The sequence below is a fragment of the Petromyzon marinus genome, chromosome 48, assembly GCF_048934315.1.
Source record: "Petromyzon marinus isolate PM22_M1 ecotype Great Lakes invasive population chromosome 48, UKy_Petmar_22M1.pri1.0, whole genome shotgun sequence".
NCBI lineage: Eukaryota > Metazoa > Chordata > Hyperoartia > Petromyzontiformes > Petromyzontidae > Petromyzon > Petromyzon marinus.
Genome location: NC_133714.1, coordinates 571,218 through 595,307, shown reverse-complemented (window position 1 = coordinate 595,307; position 24,090 = coordinate 571,218). Strand labels below are relative to the sequence as shown.

The 24,090-nt window shown below is 52.4% G+C and overlaps 1 protein-coding gene across 1 annotated transcript in view; it reads left to right on the top strand.

The window, feature by feature from the left end:
• The window catches only part of LOC116952721 (PDZ and LIM domain protein 4-like), a 69,055-nt gene that overhangs the window by 21,678 nt on the left and 23,287 nt on the right, over window positions 1–24,090 (top strand). Inside the window, exon 3 of the mRNA XM_076074429.1 lies at window positions 7,762–7,913. Within this exon, the coding sequence (XP_075930544.1) occupies window positions 7,762–7,913 (152 nt within the window). The remainder of the gene's footprint in view (window positions 1–7,761; window positions 7,914–24,090) is intronic.

The following is a 24,090-nucleotide window of genomic DNA, read 5'->3' as shown; positions in this document are numbered from 1 at the left end:
GTGTGTGTGCATGTGTGTGCGTGTGTGTGTGCGCGAGTGTGTGTGCGTGTCTGTGCGTGCGTGAGTGTGTGTGTGTGCGTGTGTGTGTGTGTCGTGGACAGTGCTGTGGGGGGAGATCCAATTTTGATTGGCTCCTCCCCTCATGGCATATGTGTCCACCACAGGGGCTAAACGGGGGCTCTGGACGGGTGCGAGGGGCTGGTAACCCCTCCACCTTCAATTAATTACCACGAAACCACGAGTTAAACTGAAATATGTAACTAATAAGCTTGTGCCGGAGGCCCCGGGGGGCCAGGCGTCTATGATGTCTCCTGGCCAAACCCCAATTGGCGGAGCCAGGAGATTGAATACCTACCCTCGGGCTACTCCAGAAACAACGAAAAGCCACTACGGGTGGCCACGTGGAATGTTCGAACGCTCACTGCGGAGGAGAGGCTGCCACTCCTCTGTCGGGAGCTGGACCGGTACCGCCTGGATCTATGCGGCATTCAGGAGGTCCGGTGGACCGGCTCTGGCTCCTGCCACCATGAGGGGTGGAGAGTCCTCTACTCGGGGCAGCAGACTGCCAAACAACAGGGTGTGGCTCTTCTTTTGAACAAAAGAATGAAGGGGGCGTGGGAGCGTGGCGGTGAGGTGTGGGAAGCTGTAAGCCCCAGGCTACTTTGGGCTCGCCTTCCCATCAACTGGAGGCGAGGAATGGTGGTCGTGGTTACTTATGCCCCCACCGAAGATGAACATCCGTGGAGGGATGCAGGCAAAGCCGATGAGTCAGATGCCTTCTATGACCTCCTGTCACAGGTGCTGGCGAAAGTGGCCCCTCGGGATAGAGTCATCATGTTGGGTGACTTCAATGCCCGAGTTGGTCATGATACTGGCACCTGGTCTGGAATGATTGGAGGGCATGGGCCAAATCAGCTCAATAACAACGGTAGGAGGCTGCTAGATTTGTGTGCAGCCCATGGGCTTGTAATTACCAACACACTGTTCCGGCATCGGCGCATCCACACAACATCATGGATGCATGCCGGGTCCAAGCAAGAACATCTGCTGGACTACATAGTGACGGACCAGCGGATGCGAGCCCATGTCCTTGACACCAGGACCTACCGTGGAGCTGATCTGCCCTCTGACCATCGACTAGTCATCTGTAAGATGCGCCTGCCATTCTTCCACTCCGGTGGTGGGTGTACACCCAGGAACCCATTCCGACCTAAAGTGGCCTGGTCTCAGTTATCTGATGAAAGTTGCAAGCGAGAATTTCATCATCGCTTGCGGCTGGGATTGGCATCGTCCCCGACTCCTCCTGATGTCGAGGGTAAATGGGCGAGGTTTAGGACTGTGACTCATGCAGCTGCAATGGCTGCTTTGGGTACGCGGTCCAGACCTCCCCAGAGACCCTAGCTGACAGAGGTGTTCAGGATGGTTGAGAAAAAGCGACAGGCCCACTGCCATCGGCTACAGAATCCCACGTCAGAGAATGAGGAGGCTTACCGCAGCCTTCGCCCGGAGGTTCGGAGAGCCGTGAGGCGCTGCAAGGATGGGTGGTGGTCGCGGGTTGCTGAGGAGATGGAGTCTGCCTCAGTGGCCCGTGATCACAAATCTCTATTTAACTCCATAAAAAAAGTAACCTGCAGCACCACACCTATTACCATCATTAGGGGAAAAAGCGGTGATCCAATCTCCGACCCCCAGGAACAGGTTTGCAGATTTGCTGAGCATTTCTTTGAGGTCCTGGGGGAGGGAAAATCCCTCAGCCAGGAAAACATCGTGGCACAAAGTGAGGATGACCCTGCTGAGGCTGCGGTGCCTCAAATATTGGAAGAAGTCACCCCCTGTGAGTGGCTGGCTGAGGTGCCATCTGTTAAGGAAGTACTGAAGGCGATCCGGAGTCTGAGACCAGGAAAGGCAGCGGGCAGAGATGATCTCCCAAGCGAAATGCTGAGGGAGGGTGGCGTTTGTGCACAGACTGCCCTATATGACATCATAACAACAGTCTGGACCACTGGACGGGTTCCGCAGGATTGGAAGGATGCCCTGGTGGTCCCCCTTTTTAAGAAGGGGGACCGCACAGACTGTAACAACTACAGGGGCATCTCACTCCTCAGTGTGCCGGGAAAGGTCCTGGCAAGGATTATTCAGCATCGCCTTGCCAGGCACGCTGAGGAGAGGCTTGCGGAGCCCCAATGCGGTTTCTGGATAGGGCGGTCCTGCACAGATGCCATATTTTCTATCTGTCTGCTACAGCAGAGATGTAGGGAATTCCAACAAGACCTACATCTCTGCTTTATTGACCTGGTCAAGGCCTATGATACCATCAGTAGGCCTGGGCTCTGGGTCGTTCTTCGTGCTTTTGGAGTATCTGACCCTCTGCTCACGATCATTAAGGACCTTCATGATGATGAGCGGGCCCGGGTAAAACTACGTGGCCGGGAGTCAGAGCCATTCCCTGTACACCTTGCGGTGCGACAGGGATGTCCTCTGGCTCCCACATTATTTAACATCTATTTTGACCACGTAGTTCGTGAAGCCTTCAATAGCTGTACCGGGGGAATCTCCATATGGTACAGATATAATGGGAGGCTGATCGATGCCCGGGTGCTGTCAAGGGATGGCTCCCTATTGCTCAACCACGTTATGTATGCTGATGATTTGGTAATAGCTGCTCAGTCAGAGGAGGAGTTGGAGGCGCTGCTGCTGAGACTGGAGCGTGCCACTAAGAGGTGGGGCCTTACCAATCAGCCCCACCAAAACTAAGCACCTGCCTGGGTATTTTGTACCATCGGACACTCCACCCCCACAACTCCCGATCGGTGATGGGGCAGTTGTGGAGAGAGTGGAGAGTTTCCCGTACCTGGGCAGTGTGCTTATGACTGGCTCCAGTTTAACAGCAGAGGTCTCACTCCGAATCAGTCGAGCGGCAATATCTTTGCATCGGTTGCGTAACGCTGTGTGGAAGCTACCTGGTCTGTCGCTCCGCACTAAGCTTCAGGTCTTCTCGGCCACGGTCATTCCCTCCCTTCTCTACGCTTGCGAAACGTGGACCCCCCCTAATGGAACATCTTCGCCGGTTAGAAACATTTAGGCTGGCCTGTGTTTAACCAGACTGGATTGTGTGAGGAGCTCACAAATCCTTGAAAGATCTGGGCAAGGTCCCATCGGTGAGCTCCTCCGGCGGGCAAGGCTGCGATGGCTGGGTCATGTAGCCCGCATGCCCAGTCACCGTATGCCGAAACAGCTTTTGTTCGGCCGGATTGAGGGGGCAAAGCGGGCGCGGCACGGGCTAGAGAAGAGATGGAGTGATGTGGTACAGGAGGACGTGGAGCTGAGTGGACTTGCCGATGACTGGTACCAGCGGTGTCAAGATCGGCCTCTGTGGAGGAGGCTCATGAAGGATGCTACTGGGCAGTTGGAGGTAGTCGCCCTCCAACAACAACGGAGGGCGGAGGAGCGACGCTCACAACAACGAGCGGAGCACCGGGTGGCTAAAGCACAGCAGGTTGGCACAGTAGGGGGCACAGGTGGTGCATCAGCCAGTCATCTCAGTCAGTCGACCCGTGGCACCTGGGTCTGCCCCGTGACCTCCTGCCAGCGGGCGTTCGACACTTCACGTGGCCTCAGGGTGCACATAGCCTGGCACAAGCGTCGTGGTGACGTCACCGCCACTTGGTGGCGAATGGCGGTTGTTGTTGTTTTGTGTGTGTGAGTGTGTGTGTGCGAGTGTGTGTGTGCGAGTGTGTGTGAGTGAGTGTGTGTGTGTGAGTGTGTGCGAGTGTGTGAGTGAGTGTGTGTGTGAGTGTGTGCGAGTGTGTGTGAGAGTGTGTGTGAGTGTGCGTGTGTGTGTGAGTGAGTGTGTGTGAGTGAGTGTGTGAGTGAGTGTGAGTGTGTGTGCGTGTCAAGCGTTAAGTGAGAACCCGCGCTGTGAGCGACTGCACAGCCACTCAGCCTGGCAGCTCGATGCCAATGTGACGTCACCACCGCCCAGACGGTGAATGGCGCTTGTTGTGGGGTAGAGTTGTGTCTGTGCGTGTGTGCGTGTGTGTCTGTGTGTGTGTCTGTGCGTGAGTGTGCGCGTGTCTGTGCGTGAGTGTGTCTGTGTGTGTGTGTGTGCGTGTGTGTGCGCGTGTGTGTGCGTGCGTGTCTGTGCGTGTCTGTGCGTGTGTGTGTGCGTGTGAGTGCGTGTCTGTGCGTGTGTCTGTGCGCGTGTCTGTGCGCGTGTGTGCGTGTGTGTGTGCGTGTGTGCGCGTGTGTGCGCGCGTGTGTGCGTGCGCGTGTGTGAGCGCGTGTGGGCGCGTGTGTGCGTGCGTGTGTGCGTGTATGTGCGTGTGTGTGTGTGTGCGTGCGTGTGTGTGCGTGTGTGTGTGCGTGTATGTGCGTGTGTGTGTGTGTGCGTGCGTGTGTGTGCGTGTGTGTGTGCGTGCGTGTGTGCGTGTGTGTGCGTGCGTGTGTGCGTGTGTGTGCGCGAGTGTGTGCGTGTGTGCGTGCGCGTGTGTGTGCGCGTGTGTGTGCGTGTGTGTGTGCGTGCGTGTGTGCGTGTGTGTGCGTGTGTGTGCGTGTGTGCGTGTGTGTGCGTGAGTGTGTGCGTGTGTGTGCGTGCGCGTGTGTGTACGTGTGTGTGTGCGTGTCTCTGCGTGTGAGTGCGTGTCTGTGCGTGTGTGTGTGCGTGTGTGTGCGTGTGTGCGTGTGTGTGCGTGTGTGCGTGTGTGTGCGCGTGTGTGCGTGTGTGCGCGTGTGTGCGTGCGCGTGTGTGTGTGTCTGTGTGTGTGTGTGTGCGTGTGTCTGTGCGTGTCTGTGTGTGTGTGTGCGTGTGTGTGTGCGTGTCACCACCGCCTGTCACCGCGCCTTCCCTTCTCCACGACGCTGCGTTCCTCCGCATGACGCGCAGTCCCCGGTCCAGGCGCCCAGTGAGGTCACCGTGAGCCGTGAATGGCGGTTGTGTTCGCCGTGTAACGCATGCAAGTGTTCTGTTCGCTAGCTTGCACGCACACACACGCACACACACGAGTTGAGCGAACAGTTTCCACCGGTGCGTGTGGTTGTTGCCCTTTTTTAAATGTGCAGTTGTCTCGGGTAAATATATAAACTAGAAACGAAGCTATTTGTTGTATTTTAGCAGGTAAGGCCCCACTCAGCTACGTAGGAGTTATTTTCAGAAGCAACCTGGCCATCACAAATGAGAGCTCAACGGAAGTGGCTCATCATCATGACCATCACGTGGACATTTATAGCAGCCAAATACTCTAAACGCGTGGTGACGTTGATTCTAAATGCGGAGGCAAAAAACCGGAGGACCTGGAGACAAATCCACACGACCGCGGGGAGAGAGAGAGACGCAAACTCCAAATACACAGCAGGTGTCAGGGTCAGACTAGAACCCACGACCTCCTGCATACCAGGCGAGGTAGTTAACATCTCCTAGCCACCGTGGCACCTGATATACTTCGCGTGAGCCCCGTGCGGTTTCTGTATATATCCGACTCAAGTGAGCACCGAGGCAGGGCTCACTTCCGTTTACAGCCCCCCTGAGCCGGCTGTGGAAATTACCCATTCCTCTGGCGGGGGCCGGGTCTATCCATTTGTGATCATGACTGTCCCCGCTGAATTCCCCACGCACACAAAAAGAAGTGGCACTCATCTTGTTAACCTTCCCTCCCCCCCCCCCCCAATGGGATGATGGGGCTGAGTCAACCCCCAACCAGGATTTGAACTTCCGTGTCCCTCCGATGATTGCCAGCCGCTCGATCTGCCGCTGCTTGAGCCACCCGGAGGGTCCGCGTTTCTTTATTCTTTTGGTTCTGTATATGTACGTGAGTAGTCCACTTGTGTGTGTGTGTGATGGGGAGCCGTGGTGCAGCGGTTAGCGCTGCGCTGCGTTACAAACCCGGCGACCCGAGTTTGATTCCCGCTCACGGCCACCAACGCCGATTACGATTATCTGAACAGGTCCTGGGCATCCCCTAGGTCGACTCAGCCTCAAATGAGTACCTGGTGCGGTGTGTAAACAAACAGACAAAGGCGGCCGGGCGTGGTGTTGGCCACCCACCCCCTCGTGTGCTGTGCCGGCCTTCATCGGTGCTCGTCAAAAGCGCTTACCCCAACAGTCTGTTACAACTAAACGGGGGATCTTTGTGTGGTGTGTTTGTGTGTGTATGGATACGTGTGGTCGTTTTGAGTTTGTGTTTACAGAATGTTCTTGTCTTGGCCTTGGTACACAGAGCGTTATTTCTCTACAGACCTAAGCGGCGAATCCAACTGGCAAAGCAGCTATTGTGACTTTAGCCCCGTTTTGGTGGTGAATGGCGACTGTTGTATGTGTGTGAGTGTGTCTGTGTGTGAGTGTGTCTGTGTGTGTGCGAGTGTGTCTGTGTGTGTGAGTGTGTCTGTGTGTGTGTGCGTGTGTGCGTGTGCTGGAGCACAAGTGGGTAGACGGTGGGCACCCTGGGGGAGGTTGCACGCCCGTGTTTTCTTTCTGAGCGTGCGCGTTCTGTTCCTGTGCATTATGCATGCGTGTCCGCGTTGCATAATTTATAATACTTGGTCGCTGACGCGAGGGCAGGCAGCTGTTTTGCTGCTGCCGCGTGTGGGTTTGGGGCGGTGAGGGGTGAGGGGATGAGTTTGGTGAGTTTGGCGAGAGGGGTCAGTGAAAGGGGGTGGAGAGGGGTGAGTGGGTTGGTGGGTGGGCGAGTAATTGGGTGAGCCAGTGAGTGAGTATATGGATCAGTGGGTGGATAAGTGAGTAGGTGAGTGAGCGGATTAGTGAGTCGGTGGGTGAGTGGCGTGGGTGGGTAAGTGGCCGGGTGAGTAGGTAAGTAAGTGGGTGGGTGAGTGAGTGGGTTAGTAGGTGAGTGAGTGAGCGAGTTTGGTGACTGTAGGTGAGTGGATGAGCGAGTGGGTTATTGGGTGAGTGAGTCGAGAGAGTTTGGTGACTGTGGGTGAGTGGTTAAGCGAGTGGATTATTGGGTGACTGAGTTGAGCGAGTAGTTGACTGTGGGTGAGTGGATGAGCGAGTGGGTTATTGGGTGAGTGAGTTGAGCGAGTTTGACTGTGGGTGAGTGGATGAGCGAGTTGGTTATTGGGTGAGTGAGTTGAGCGAGTTGGTGACTGTGGGTAAGTTGGTAAGTAAGTGTGTGGGTGATTGAGCGAGTTGGTGACTGTAGGTGAGTGGATGAGCGAGTGGGTTATTGGGTGAGTAGAGCGAGTTGGGTGACTGTGGGTGAGTGGATGAGCGAGTGGGTTATTGGGTGAGTGACTTGAGCGAGTTCGGTGACTGTTGGTGAGTGGATGAGCTAGTGGGTTATTGGGTGAGTAGAGCGAGTTGGGTGACTGTGGGTGAGTGGATGAGCGAGTGGGTTATTGGGTGAGTTGAGTGAGTTTGGTGACTGTGAGTTGGTAAGTAAGTGGGTGGGTGATTGAGTGAGCGAGTTTGGTGACTGTGGGTGAGTGTATGAGCGAGTGGGTTATTGGGTGAGTGAGTTGAGCGAGTTGGTGACTGTGGGTGAGTGTATGAGCGAGTGGGTTATTGGGTGAGTGAGTTGAGCGAGTTGGTGACTGTGGGTGAGTGGATGAGCGAGTGGGTTATTGGGTGAGTAAGTTGAGCGAGTTGGGTGACTGTGGGTGAGTGGATGAGCGAGTAGGTTAGTGGGTGAGTAGAGCGAGTTGGGTGACTGGGTGAGTGAGTGGGATGGCCGGGTAAGCAGGTGAGCGAGAGGGCGGTGGTGATTGTGGGCAGCCGGGAGTTGATCGTGCCGCCCGCCCTGACCCCAGGTGACCCCGGGCGGTCGAGCGAGCCAGGCCGGGCTGTGCCCCGGGGACGCCATCGTCTCCATCTGCGGGGCGGACGCCGCGGAGCTGACGCACGCCGAGGCGCAAAACAAAATCAAGACGTGCGGCGCAGTCCTGACTCTCCGGATCAACAGGTGATTACGTTTCCCTCCCTCACTCGCTCCCTAACTCTCGCGTGGATGTGAATCGAGTGACGGCTGTCAATCGGCCCCCGAATTGTGAATCCAGCCGCCCGCTTCAGAGCTCAGCTTATCGTGCACACCTCTCGTGACCTCCTCAAGAGAACATCGCTCGAACTGAGTTCACACGGAGACGCACAGACTGCATGGGAGATCCATAGACTCACACGGAGACCCACAGACTACCACAGAGGCCCGTTGATTACCGCAAAGTCGCGTGGGCGGGGTCTCGGCAAGCGTCGTCCCGAGAAACTCCCTCGGCACGACGGGACGGAGCGCGGTGGCTGCTGCTGTGAGCGCCCGGGAGAGGAGTGGGGGGGGAGGTTGTGGCGGGAGCCGGCGTGTGGCGCGTGACGCGGGACGCGGGACGCGTGGCGTGGTTGTTGCGCTCCGCTGCCTGTCTGTTGAATCTTTGCACGCGTGGAATGCAAAGGCGACTTGTCACGTCATGTCTCTGTGTGTGCGTTCGACCTACGCAGGGTTGCCATTGGCCTGTGAGCGCAGGGCTTTTTGTTCGTAGGGCTGTGTGTGTGTAGGGATGTTTGTGTACGAGAAGGAGCGCGGCTGGGCAGTTTCGAGGAGTCGCGCCCTCCAGCAACAACCAAGGGCAGACGAGGAGGAGGGGGGAGTGACGCTCACAACAATGACAGAGCGCCGGGCTGATTAAACGCAGCGAGTTGGCACAGTATCGGGAGTGCAGGTGGTGCATCTGCCAATCATCTCAATCGGTCAACCCATGGCACCTGGGTCTGTTCCTGTGATCTCCTGCTTGCGAGCCTTCCACACTTTCACTATGCCTCAAACTGCGCCTAGCTCACAGCCAACATCAGTGACAATTATCTGAACCGGTCCTGGGCTTACCGTAGGTCGACTCAGCCTTAAAACATATTCCTGCGGAGGGAGCTGGTAGGAAGGTTGGGTTGCTCGGTCAATGGTCAGGGTCAACGGCACCACGTGGTGTATTCCGCAAATATGCCCGACTGTGAGGGCGGGCACAAGCCGGCATGAGTAGGTTACACGTTGAGTTTTATAAGGGCACCACGGGGTGACCAGCCCCTCCCCACCCAGCCCCACCCCTCCCACCCTCCCCACCCAGCCCCACCCCTCCCACCCTCCCCACCCAGCCCCTCCCCACCCTCCCCATCCAGCCCCTCCCCACCCTCCCCTCTCCACCGACCCAGCCCCTCCCCACCCTCCCCTCTTCATCCAGCCCCACCCCTCCCATTTTATCCGGGTGTCCGGATACACGTGGACAGACATCCACAGACATACACAATTAATCCCCTGCCTCCTGTGATAATCCCGGTTGGGCTTCCAGTCCACTACGTTTCCTACCAGTAATGTCCACTAGGAGCGCATTTGTTATATATCCAGGTGTCCGGATACACGTGGACAGACATCCACAGACATACACAATTAATCCCCTGCCTCCTGTGAATTAATCCCGGTTGGGCTTCCAGTCCACTACGTTTCCTACCAGTATGAGTACCTGGTGCAGTGTGTTAACATTGCCACTAGGGAGACAAAGGTGGCCAGGCGTGGTGCTGTCCACCACATCCACTCGTGTGCCATTCGGCTTTTATAGGTGCTACTCGCTAAGAGCACTTGCCCCAACGATCTGTTAAAGGCTATACAGGGGGGGGGGGATCTTTATCTTTGTGGTGCCACAAGGAGTATGTCATCATGTTTATGTCGTGTGTGGGTACAGACCGTATTGCTCATGGAGCAGCTATGTGCTCACAGAACATACAGACGTTAGCACCTGCAATGCACGCGCAACTGATGAGCTACTCAGCTGCGTGAAATTTGGAATAGATGCAATAAACACACCCGAGGAACAATGGCTGTGCAAATGTAATGAGTGGTGGTAAACCCTTGCCTGGTCTTGTACGTAGGTCTCGGCCGTTCCCGCTGGGCTAATTGGCGTTGCTGGTGGTGGTACAGGAATGCGTGCAAAGGGAGGGGGGGAAGAGTTGTTTTCAACAATGATAATACAAAAACAACAACAACGGTGTTTGTTTGCCTACGACGGACGGCGCTCGGGAGACACGGGCCCCCCCCCCCCCCACCACTGCAAGGGTTACGTGGCAGACGGAAATGCACAACAATTTGCCGAAAACCCACACTCGCAGGAACAACAATCTACCGAAAACCCACACTCGCAGGAACAACAATTTACCGAAAACCCACAATCGCAGGAACAATAATCTACCGAAAACCCACACTCACAGGAACAAAAATCTACTGAAAACCCACACTCGCAGGCACAACAATCTACCGAAAACCCACACTCGCAGGAACAACAATTTACAGAAAACCCACACGCGCAGGAACAATAATCTATCGAAAACCCACATTCACAGGAACAACAATCTACTGAAAACCCACACTCGCAGGCTGAACAATCTACCGAAAACCCACACTCGCAGGCACAACAATCTACTGAAAACCTACACTGGCAGGAACAACAATCTACTGAAAACCCACACTCGCAGGCACAACAATCTACCAAAAACCCACACCTGCAGGAACAAGAATCTACCGAAAACCCACACTCGCAGGCACAACAATCTATCGAAAACCCACACTCGCAAGCACAACAATCTACCAAAAACCCACACTCGCAGGCACAACAATCTACCAAAAACCCACACTCACAGGAACAACAATCTACCAAAAACCCACACTCACAGGAACAACAATCTACCGAAAACCCACACTCACAGGCACAACAATCTACCAAAAACGCACACTCGCAGGAACAACGATCTACCGAAAACCCACACTCGCAGGCACAACAATCTACTGAAAACCTACACTAGCAGGAACAACAACCTACCGATAACCCACACTCGCAGGAACAACAATCTACCGAAAATCTACACTCGCAGGCACAACAATCTACTGAAAACCCACACTCGCAGGAACAACAATCTACCGAAAATGCACACTCGCAGGAACAACAATCTACCGAAAACCCACACTCGCAGGCACAACAATCTACCAAAACCCATACTCGCAGGCACAACAATCTACCGAAAACCCACACTCACAGGAACAACAATCTACCGAAAACCCACACTCGCAGGCACAACAATCTACCGAAAACCCACACTCGCAGGAACAATAATCTACCAAAAACCCACACTAGCAGGCACAACAATCTACCGAAAACCCACACTAGCAGGCACAACAATCTACCGAAAACCCACACTATCAGGCACAACAATCTACCGAAAACCCACACTCGCAGGCAAAACAATCTACCGAAAACCCACACTCGCAGGGACAACAATTTACAGAAAACCCACACTCGCAGGCACAACAATCTACTGAAAACCTACACTAGCAGGAACAACAACCTACCGATAACCCACACTCGCAGGAACAACAATCTACCGAAAACCTACACTCGCAGGCACAACAATCTACTGAATACCCATACTCGCAGGAACAATAATCTACCGAAAACGCACACTCGCAGGAACAACAATCTACCGAAAACCCACCCTCGCAAGCACAACAATCTACCAAAAACCCACACTCGCAAGCACAACAATCTACCGAAAACCCACACTCACAGGAACAACAATCTACTGAAAACCCACACTCGCAGGCAAAACAATCTACCGAAAACCCACACTCGCAGGGACAACAATTTACAGAAAACCCACACTCGCAGGCACAACAATCTACTGAAAACCTACACTAGCAGGAACAACAACCTACCGATAACCCACACTCGCAGGCACAACAATCTACCGAAAACCCACACTCGCAGGCAAAACAATCTACCGAAAACCCACACTCGCAGGGACAACAATTTACAGAAAACCCACACTCGCAGGCACAACAATCTACTGAAAACCTACACTAGCAGGAACAACAACCTACCGATAACCCACACTCGCAGGAACAACAATCTACCGAAAACCTACACTCGCAGGCACAACAATCTACTGAATACCCATACTCGCAGGAACAATAATCTACCGAAAACCCACCCTCGCAGGCACAACAATCTACCAAAAACCCACACTCGCAGGCACAACAATCTACCGAAAACCCACACTCACAGGAACAACAATCCACTGAAAACCCACACTCGCAGGCACAACAATCTACCGAAAACCCACACTCGCAGGAACAATAATCTACCGAAAACCCACACTAGCAGGCACAACAATCTACCAAAAACCCACACTAGCAGGGACAACAATCTACCGAAAACCCACACTAGCAGGCACAACAATCTACCGAAAACCCACACTCGCAGGCACAACAATCTACTGAAAACCCACACTCGCAGGAACAATAATCTACCGAAAACCCACACTGGCAGGAACAATAATCTACCGAAAACCCACACTCACAGGGACAAAAATTTACAGAAAACCCACACTCGCAGGAACAACAATCTACCGAAAACCCACACTCGCAGGCACAACAATCTACCAAAAACCCACACTCGCAGGAACAACAATCTACCGAAAACCCACACTCGCAGGAACAACAATCTACCGAAAACCCACACTCGCAGGAACAATAATCTACCAAAAACCCACACTCGCAGGCACAACAATCTACTGAAAACCCACACTCGCAGGCACAACAATCTACCAAAAACCCACACTCGCAGGCACAACAATCTACCGAAAACCCGCACTCGCAGGAACAATACTCTACCGAAAACCCACACTAGCAGGCACAACAATCTACCGAAAACCCACACTCGCAGGCAAAACAATCTACCGAAAACCCACACTCGCAGGGACAACAATTTACAGAAAACCCACACTCGCAGGCACAACAATCTACTGAAAACCTACACTAGCAGGAACAACAACCTACCGATAACCCACACTCGCAGGAACAACAATCTACCGAAAACCTACACTCGCAGGCACAACAATCTACTGAATACCCATACTCGCAGGAACAATAATCTACCGAAAACGCACACTCGCAGGAACAACAATCTACCGAAAACCCACCCTCGCAAGCACAACAATCTACCAAAACCCACACTCGCAAGCACAACAATCTACCGAAAACCCACACTCACAGGAACAACAATCTACTGAAAACCCACACTCGCAGGCAAAACAATCTACCGAAAACCCACACTCGCAGGGACAACAATTTACAGAAAACCCACACTCGCAGGCACAACAATCTACCGAAAACCCACACTCGCAGGCAAAACAATCTACCGAAAACCCACACTCGCAGGGACAACAATTTACAGAAAACCCACACTCGCAGGCACAACAATCTACTGAAAACCTACACTAGCAGGAACAACAACCTACCGATAACCCACACTCGCAGGAACAACAATCTACCGAAAACCTACACTCGCAGGCACAACAATCTACTGAATACCCATACTCGCAGGAACAATAATCTACCGAAAACCCACCCTCGCAGGCACAACAATCTACCAAAAACCCACACTCGCAGGCACAACAATCTACCGAAAACCCACACTCACAGGAACAACAATCCACTGAAAACCCACACTCGCAGGCACAACAATCTACTGAAAACCCACACTCGCAGGCACAACAATCTACCAAAAACCCACACTCGCAGGCACAACAATCTACCGAAAACCCGCACTCGCAGGAACAATACTCTACCGAAAACCCACACTAGCAGGCACAACAATCTACCGAAAACCCACACTCGCAGGCAAAACAATCTACCGAAAACCCACACTCGCAGGGACAACAATTTACAGAAAACCCACACTCGCAGGCACAACAATCTACTGAAAACCTACACTAGCAGGAACAACAACCTACCGATAACCCACACTCGCAGGAACAACAATCTACCGAAAACCTACACTCGCAGGCACAACAATCTACTGAATACCCATACTCGCAGGAACAATAATCTACCGAAAACGCACACTCGCAGGAACAACAATCTACCGAAAACCCACCCTCGCAAGCACAACAATCTACCAAAACCCACACTCGCAAGCACAACAATCTACCGAAAACCCACACTCACAGGAACAACAATCTACTGAAAACCCACACTCGCAGGCAAAACAATCTACCGAAAACCCACACTCGCAGGGACAACAATTTACAGAAAACCCACACTCGCAGGCACAACAATCTACCGAAAACCCACACTCGCAGGCAAAACAATCTACCGAAAACCCACACTCGCAGGGACAACAATTTACAGAAAACCCACACTCGCAGGCACAACAATCTACTGAAAACCTACACTAGCAGGAACAACAACCTACCGATAACCCACACTCGCAGGAACAACAATCTACCGAAAACCTACACTCGCAGGCACAACAATCTACTGAATACCCATACTCGCAGGAACAATAATCTACCGAAAACCCACCCTCGCAGGCACAACAATCTACCAAAAACCCACACTCGCAGGCACAACAATCTACCGAAAACCCACACTCACAGGAACAACAATCCACTGAAAACCCACACTCGCAGGCACAACAATCTACCGAAAACCCACACTCGCAGGAACAATAATCTACCGAAAACCCACACTAGCAGGCACAACAATCTACCAAAAACCCACACTAGCAGGGACAACAATCTACCGAAAACCCACACTAGCAGGCACAACAATCTACCGAAAACCCACACTCGCAGGCACAACAATCTACTGAAAACCCACACTCGCAGGAACAATAATCTACCGAAAACCCACACTGGCAGGAACAATAATCTACCGAAAACCCACACTCACAGGGACAAAAATTTACAGAAAACCCACACTCGCAGGAACAACAATCTACCGAAAACCCACACTCGCAGGCACAACAATCTACCAAAAACCCACACTCGCAGGAACAACAATCTACCGAAAACCCACACTCGCAGGAACAACAATCTACCGAAAACCCACACTCGCAGGAACAATAATCTACCAAAAACCCACACTCGCAGGCACAACAATCTACTGAAAACCCACACTCGCAGGCACAACAATCTACCGAAAACCCACACTCGCAGGCACAACAATCTACCGAAAACCCGCACTCGCAGGAACAATACTCTACCGAAAACCCACACTAGCAGGCACAACAATCTACCGAAAACCCACACTAGCAGGCACAACAAACTACCGAAAACCCACACTAGCAGGCACAACAATCTACTGAAAACCCACACTAGCAAGCACAACAATCTACTGAAAACCCACACTAGCAAGCACAACAATCTACTGAAAACCCACACTCGCAGGAACAACAATCTACCGAAAATGCACACTCGCAGGAACAACAATCTACCGAAAACCCACACTCGCAGGCACAACAATCTACCAAAACCCACACTCGCAGGCACAACAATCTACCGAAAACCCACACTCACAGGAACAACAATCTACCGAAAACCCACACTCGCAGGCACAACAATCTACCGAAAACCCACACTCGCAGGAACAATAATCTACCAAAAACCCACACTAGCAGGCACAACAATCTACCGAAAACCCACACTAGCAGGCACAACAATCTACCGAAAACCCACACTATCAGGCACAACAATCTACCGAAAACCCACACTCGCAGGCAAAACAATCTACCGAAAACCCACACTCGCAGGGACAACAATTTACAGAAAACCCACACTCGCAGGCACAACAATCTACTGAAAACCTACACTAGCAGGAACAACAACCTACCGATAACCCACACTCGCAGGAACAACAATCTACCGAAAACCCACACTCGCAGGCAAAACAATCTACCGAAAACCCACACTCGCAGGGACAACAATTTACAGAAAACCTACACTCGCAGGCACAACAATCTACTGAATACCCATACTCGCAGGAACAATAATCTACCGAAAACGCACACTCGCAGGAACAACAATCTACCGAAAACCCACCCTCGCAAGCACAACAATCTACCAAAAACCCACACTCGCAGGCACAACAATCTACCGAAAACCCACACTCACAGGAACAACAATCTACTGAAAACCCACACTCGCAGGCAAAACAATCTACCGAAAACCCACACTCGCAGGGACAACAATTTACAGAAAACCCACACTCGTAGGCACAACAATCTACTGAAAACCTACACTAGCAGGAACAACAACCTACCGATAACCCACACTCGCAGGCACAACAATCTACCGAAAACCCACACTCGCAGGCAAAACAATCTACTGAAAACCCACACTCGCAGGGACAACAATTTACAGAAAACCCACACTCGCAGGCACAACAATCTACTGAAAACCTACACTAGCAGGAACAACAACCTACCGATAACCCACACTCGCAGGAACAACAATCTACCGAAAACCTACACTCGCAGGCACAACAATCTACTGAATACCCATACTCGCAGGAACAATAATCTACCGAAAACCCACCCTCGCAGGCACAACAATCTACCAAAAACCCACACTCGCAGGCACAACAATCTACCGAAAACCCACACTCACAGGAACAACAATCCACTGAAAACCCACACTCGCAGGCACAACATTCTACCGAAAACCCACACTCGCAGGAACAATAATCTACCGAAAACCCACACTAGCAGGCACAACAATCTACCAAAAACCCACACTAGCAGGCACAACAATCTACCGAAAACCCACACTAGCAGGCACAACAATCTACCGAAAACCCACACTCGCAGGCACAACAATCTACTGAAAACCCACACTCGCAGGAACAATAATCTACCGAAAACCCACACTGGCAGGAACAATAATCTACCGAAAACCCACACTCACAGGGACAAAAATTTACAGAAAACCCACACTCGCAGGCGCAACAATCTACCGAAAACCCACACTCGCAGGCACAACAATCTACCAAAAACCCACACTCGCAGGAACAACAATCTACCGAAAACCCACACTCGCAGGAACAACAATCTACCGAAAACCCACACTCGCAGGAACAATAATCTACCAAAAACCCACACTCGCAGGCACAACAATCTACTGAAAACCCACACTCGCAGGCACAACAATCTACCGAAAACCCACACTCGCAGGCACAACAATCTACCGAAAACCCGCACTCGCAGGAACAATACTCTACCGAAAACCCACACTAGCAGGCACAACAATCTACCGAAAACCCACACTAGCAGGCACAACAAACTACCGAAAACCCACACTAGCAGGCACAACAATCTACTGAAAACCCACACTAGCAAGCACAACAATCTACTGAAAACCCACACTCGCAGGCACAACAATCTACCAAAAACCCACACTCGCAGGAACAATAATCTACCGAAAACCCACACTCACAGGAACAACAATTTACTGAAAACCCACACTCGCAGGAACAACAATCTACCGAAAACCCACACTCGCAGGCACAACAATCTACCGAAAACCCACACTTGCAGGAACAACAATTTACAGAAAACCCACACTCACAAGCACAACAATCTACCGAAAACCCACACTCGCAGGAACAATAATCTACCGAAAACCCACACTAGCAGGAACAATAATCTACCGAAAACCCACACTAGCAGGCACAACAATCTACCAAAAACCCACACCTGAAGGAACAAGAATCTACCGAAAACCCACACTTGCAGGAACAACAATCTACCGAAAACCCACGCTTGCAGGCACAACAGTCTACTGAAAACCCACACGCGCAGGCACAACAATCTACCAAAAACCCACACCTGCAGGAACAAGAATCTACCGAAAACCCACACTCACAGGAACAACAATCTACCGAAAACCCACACTAGCAAGCTCAACAATCTACTGAAAACCCACACTCGCAGGCACAACAATCTACTGAAAACCCACACTCGCAGGAACAATAATCTACCGAAAACCCACACTCACAGGAACAACAATTTACTGAAAACCCACACTCGCAGGAACAACAATCTACCGAAAACCCACACGCGCAGGCACAACAATCTACCGAAAACCCACACTAGCAGGCACAACAATCTACCAAAAACCCACACCTGAAGGAACAAGAATCTACCGAAAACCCACACTTGCAGGAACAACAATCTACCGAAAACCCACGCTTGCAGGCACAACAGTCTACTGAAAACCCACACGCGCAGGCACAACAATCTACCAAAAACCCACACCTGCAGGAACAAGAATCTACCGAAAACCCACACTCACAGGAACAACAATCTACCGAAAACCCACACTAGCAAGCTCAACAATCTACTGAAAACCCACACTCGCAGGCACAACAATCTACTGAAAACCCACACTCGCAGGAACAATAATCTACCGAAAACCCACACTCACAGGAACAACAATTTACTGAAAACCCACACTCGCAGGAACAACAATCTACCGAAAACCCACACGCGCAGGCACAACAATCTACCGAAAACCCACACTTGCAGGAACAACAATTTACAGAAAACCCACACTCACAAGCACAACAATCTACCGAAAACCCACACTCGCAGGAACAATAATCTACCGAAAACCCACACTAGCAGGAACAATAATCTACCGAAAACCCACACTAGCAGGCACAACAATCTACCAAAAACCCACACCTGCAGGAACAAGAATCTACCGAAAACCCACACTTGCAGGAACAACAATCTACCGAAAACCCACGCTTGCAGGCACAACAATATACCGAAAACCCACACTCGCAGGCACAACAATCTATCGAAAACCCACACTCGCAGGCACAACAATCTACCGAAAACCCACACTCGCAGGAACAACAATCTACCGAAAACCCACACTTGCAGGCACAACAATCTACTGAAAACCCACACTCGCAGGAGCAACAATCTACCGAAAACCCCCACTTGCAGGAACAACAATCTACCGAAAACCCACACTCGCAGGAACAAAAATCTACCGAAAACCCACACTCGCAGGAACAACAGCAGCAGCAAGAGCGCTTTTACACTCACACGCCACGCACTACAAGCAAAGACAAAGAGAGCCCCCCTACCCCCCCACCCTTCCCCCCCCCTCCACCCTGTATCCATAACAGACTGTTGTTGGTTGCAAGTGCTGTTAGCGAGTAGCAGCACCTGTGAAGGCCAATGCGGCGCACGAAGAATGTTCTGGCCAGCACCCAGTTTACCCATGTTCACACACTGCTCCAGGTAACCTGTCGGAAGGCTGAATTGACCTGGAGGAATCCCTGACATCACTCGCTATGCTATTAACCGTGGCCTGGAGTTTAACTTGGGTCGCCAGGTTCGTAGAGCGATGTTACCGCAAACCGCTACGCCGCTGCCCTCCGTATGAAAAACACAAAGACACACAACACCATACAGAGATATCACATGCCCTCAGTGCAACGTTAGTGAGGCACATATTTCACGTTGTGTATCTGTGTGTCCAGTATTAGTGAGGCACGTGTTTCACGTTATGTGTCCAGTGTTAGTCAGGCACGTATTTCATTTTGTGTATTTGTGTGTCCAGTATTAGTGAGGCACGTGTTTGCACGTTGTGTGTCCAGTGTTAGTAAGACACGTGTTTCATGTTGTGTATCCAGTGTTAGTAAGACACGTGTTTGCACGTTGTGTGTTTTGTATCTGCACGGTCTCCATACCACACGAGCCCTGCGTTCCCCACTGAGACCTTGATGCCCTCTCCCAAGAGAGAGGGCATCAAGGTCTCAGGCGTGGGGGGGGGGGGTCGGGGTGAGGATCTGCGCCTCCCTCCCCCCCTGCACTCCCCCCCCCCCCCTCCCCGGACTAGCTCCGCGCTCGCTTCCATCGCGGGGCCCCCACCGGTTCCCCGGACCGGTCGCGCGTGCCGCGCACCACCAGGCCCAGACAGGTGCCCAGGCCTGTCCCCCCGTGGAAGCATTCCCCTCGCCCGCGGGCGACTCCGTTACCACGAATATTTATTTTGTTTGGATTCAGCGATCGTCTCTCCCACTCTCTCTCTCCCACTCTCTCTCTCCCACTCTCTCTCTCCCACTCTCTCTCTCCCACTCTCTCTCTCCCACTCTCTCTCTCCCACTCTCCCACTCTCTCTCTCCCACTCTCTCTCCCACTCTCTCTCCCACTCTCTCTCTCCCACTCTCTCTCTCTCTCCCACTCTCTCTCTCTCCCACTCTCTCTCTCCCACTCTCTCTCTCCCACTCTCTCTCTCCCACTCTCTCTCTCCCACTCTCTCTCTCTCTCCCACTCTCTCTCTCTCTCCCACTCTCTCTCTCCCACTCTCTCTCTCCCACTCTCTCTCTCCCACTCTCTCTCTCCCACTCTCTCTCTCTCCCACTCTCTCTCTCTCCCACTCTCTCTCTCTCCCACTCTCTCTCTCTCCCGCCTCATTTCGACTCGTGCATCACACTTGGACCATGGGCGCCACGGTGGCGAGGTGTTGACTACCTTGCCTGGTTCGCAGGAGGTTGTGGGTTCGAACCCGACCCTGATGTCTGTTGTACATTTAGAGTTTGAATGCCTCTCTTTCTCCCCATGGTCGCGTGGATTTTTATCCAGAACCTCCGGTTTTTACCCTCCGCGTTTAGAGTGTTTGGCTGCCATACCTGTTCACGTGACGATAAGCGACTTCGTTGGGTTATCATTTGTCGCTTCTGAAAAAGAGCTATGCAGCTCAGCGGGCCCTTACCCTGGTAAAAATAACAAAATGAAAAATAAATAAACATCTCGGCTTGTTGTCCGACGAAAAATACATACTCAAAGAACCCCACGCTAAACGTGTTCTGACTTACCTGGACGTTTTCCATCACGTCAGACTGTGCCTTGGCACCCGAACGGTGTGATGCTTTGATGCACGTGCCTGGAGTTTTTCACTTCATTGTTGGACAGGGACTCCTCTACTTACGGACACTCGACTTACGAACTTTCAGAGATACGAACAAACCTGGTCTATATGTCCAGTTGCCTGTTCGGACCGAGAGTCGTAAGTTCAACCGCCGCGCAATAGATGGTGGTGGTGGCATCTACATCTGCAGAACGTGAAGAACCAGTGGCATCTACATCTGTACAACATGAAGAACCAGTGGCATCTACATCTGCAGATGTGAAGAACCATTGGCATCTACATCTCCAGGAGATTATACAACTTTTAAAGCAATTTCCCGTGTTAAGTGCACATGCTATACAACACGTTTGGAATGGACAGGAGTAAAGTTGGGACTTACAAACAAACGACTTACGAACAGCCCGATGGAACCTAACTCGTTCGTAAGTAGAGCAGTCTCTTCGTTCGTTTTTCATTCCCCTTGTCCTGGTGATAGACTCCAGCACTACTACACCATACACTACACCATACACTACATTACTATACACTACTACACCATACACTACATCATACACTATACACTACTATACACTACATCATACACTATACACTACACTATATACGACATTACTATACACTACTACACCATACACTACATCATACACTACTACACTATACACTACATCATACACTATACACTACATCATACACTACATTACTATACACTGCACTATATACTACATTACTATACACTACAGCAGCGTGTTGAGTTGTGGCGGTCCACACCTCGCTCTACCTGTCGACAGACTACAGCACTACTACACTATACACTACATCATACACTATACACTACATCATACACTACGTTACTATACACTACTACACTATACGCTACTATACACTACTACACTATACACTACATCATACACTATACACTACACCATACACTACGTTACTATACACTATTACACTATACACTACTACACTATACACTACACTATACACTACACTACTATACACAGAGTCTAGCTCTTCCTGGGGAATTCCCAGGCCAGCCGAGCGACGCAGTCCCACCAGCAGCAGCAGCGTGCCCTGGGCCGGCCCCGGGGTCTTCGCCCAGTGGGACGTTGCTGCTGCTGCTGCTGCCCGGCGGAGTTCCAGGGGGAGTCTACCGGGTGCCAGAACCACCTCAACTGAAGGAGTCCCTCTACTCCGTTTTTATTTTATTTCTGTCATTTCGGTGACCCAGGTGAGACACACTTAGCAAATGAGACTCCTCCTTGTCCCTTACAGTGCTCACCTGGCGAAACAAAGTAACAATAATAAGCACGCATTTAAACGTCTCTTTTGGGTGAGAAGATAACGTAGCCCATCCACCACGTCCCAAAGCGGCTGCTACGGCCACAGCAGTGCGGCTTCGAGACGAGGATATTTTGACACGGTGCGGGAGAAACTGGAGCTCCGTGGAGGTTTGTGACGACTGGTGCCAGGTCGATGCGAAACTCGGTCTCCCGTGCACGAGGCTCGTGGAAGACTCCCGCCGTGCATTTCCGAGGCAGCCGCGCGCCCTTCCAGCTGCGATGCGACCCGAAGGAGCTGCCGCTTCAGCCGCGGGCGTAGAGGTTGTGGGCCAGGCAGCGCGGCGAGCGAGCCGGTGCGGGCTGCCGCATCCTGCAGGCAGCGTGGCCGCTTAACCCTTCCCTCGCTGTCCGCAGATGTCGTCCTGCAGCTTCCTTCGAGTGGCATGGCGTCACTTTGTCAACCGTGGCAAACGTGCACCGTGCTCGCCAGCACGCGGAATCTAGAAACGCCCCCGGCGCGAAGGCAGAGACGGGCGCGTATATTGTCCTGTTTACGGTCAACGCAGCCCGTGCCACCCCGCGTCACCCCGCGCAGCCTTGCCGGCTTTCAGACCGTCGACCACTCTCAGCAACTCTCAGCAGCGGGCCCTTGGCCGTGTCGGCGCCGCCGTCTCGCCGCTTGCCCAACCCCTCCCGGCGTCTGTGATCATTAACTCGTCCCTCCTAGCGCAGTCGTGCCACTGTCAGCGCGCTCCAGTTTCAGCTTTCTCAAATCTCACCCCAAAAGACAAAGATCTCCCGTATAGCCTGCAACAGACTGTTGGGGCAAGTGCTGTTAGCGAGCACCTACGAAGGCCGGCACGGCACACGAGGGGGTGGGTGGACAACACCACGCCCGGCCGCCTTTGTCTCCCTAGTGGCGATGTTTACACACCGCACCAGGTACTTATTTGAGACTGAGTCGACCTAGGGGAGGCCCAGGACAAAGTTTAGATAATCGTCACTGGGTGTTGGCCGCGAGCGGGAATCGAACTTGGGTCGCCGGGTTCGTAGCGCGGTGCTCACCGCTACACTTACCCCTCCTCACCACCAACACCACCGTCAGCACGACCGCCACGGCAGAGGGCACGTTTGACCTTCGCTGAACGTGCGTGGGCGAGGCCGCTGCACGCTCCTCGGTTACACTTCTCGGTTACACTTCTCGAGATTCCGCCGGTCCGGTTTTTTGTTTTTGACGAGCAGCGAACCCAAGCGGGGGTGCCCATTGTTCCCGGGGACATTCACGCTTCCACCCCATCCCCTCTCGTCAATGGGGACCATTGCGTGCCCCCTCCCCTCCCGCCCCCTCTGCATGACTGCTGCAATCATAACTTTTGAGCGCAGAAATAGCTCCCGGTGGTGGTGACCAGTGCCGGACGAAGCTCGTGCGGGGCCTGTAGCACGTGATGTTATAAAGGGGCCCGAACTTAAAAAAAAGACGTACAAATTAAAACACACGAAATTTTCACTTGCATAGTAAAGTTATTTTATTTTTTCTTTTGCTATACAGCCGGATAATAAGACAAATCGCTAACCTTCAATACCCAGTCGTTCACAAAAGTTGAAGGCGGTATAGTACTATAGTAATAGAGCAAGTGCAGAATAACTGAACCGGGAATTGATAACTTGAAAGCATTTAGCGCGGCGCCCTTGAAAGTGCAGGGCCCATAGCTACTACACGTGTAGCTGTACTACTGTAGTATAGTAAAGTAGCTACTACACGTGTAGCTGTACTACTGTAGTATAGTAAAGTAGCTACTACACGTGTAGTAGCTACTTTTGCTACTGGGATCATCCAGCACTGGTGGTGGTGGGAGGGGGGGGGATAATTGGGGGGTTCGCGTCTTCGCCCCGCGTTAAGAGGATGGGGGGGGGGGGTCAAGGAGAGCGCGTACGACTGTCTCGGCGTCGCCGGGCTGACCCCCCCCCCTCCGCGCCCCCCCCTCCACCCCCCACCTCCGCGTCCCCCTCCCCCCGCCGCCCTCCCCGCCGCGTTGCAACATTCGCCCGGGACGTGACTGTCGGCCGGGGCATTGTCTCTGTGCCGCTAATGGTTCGTTTGTTCGTCCTCCT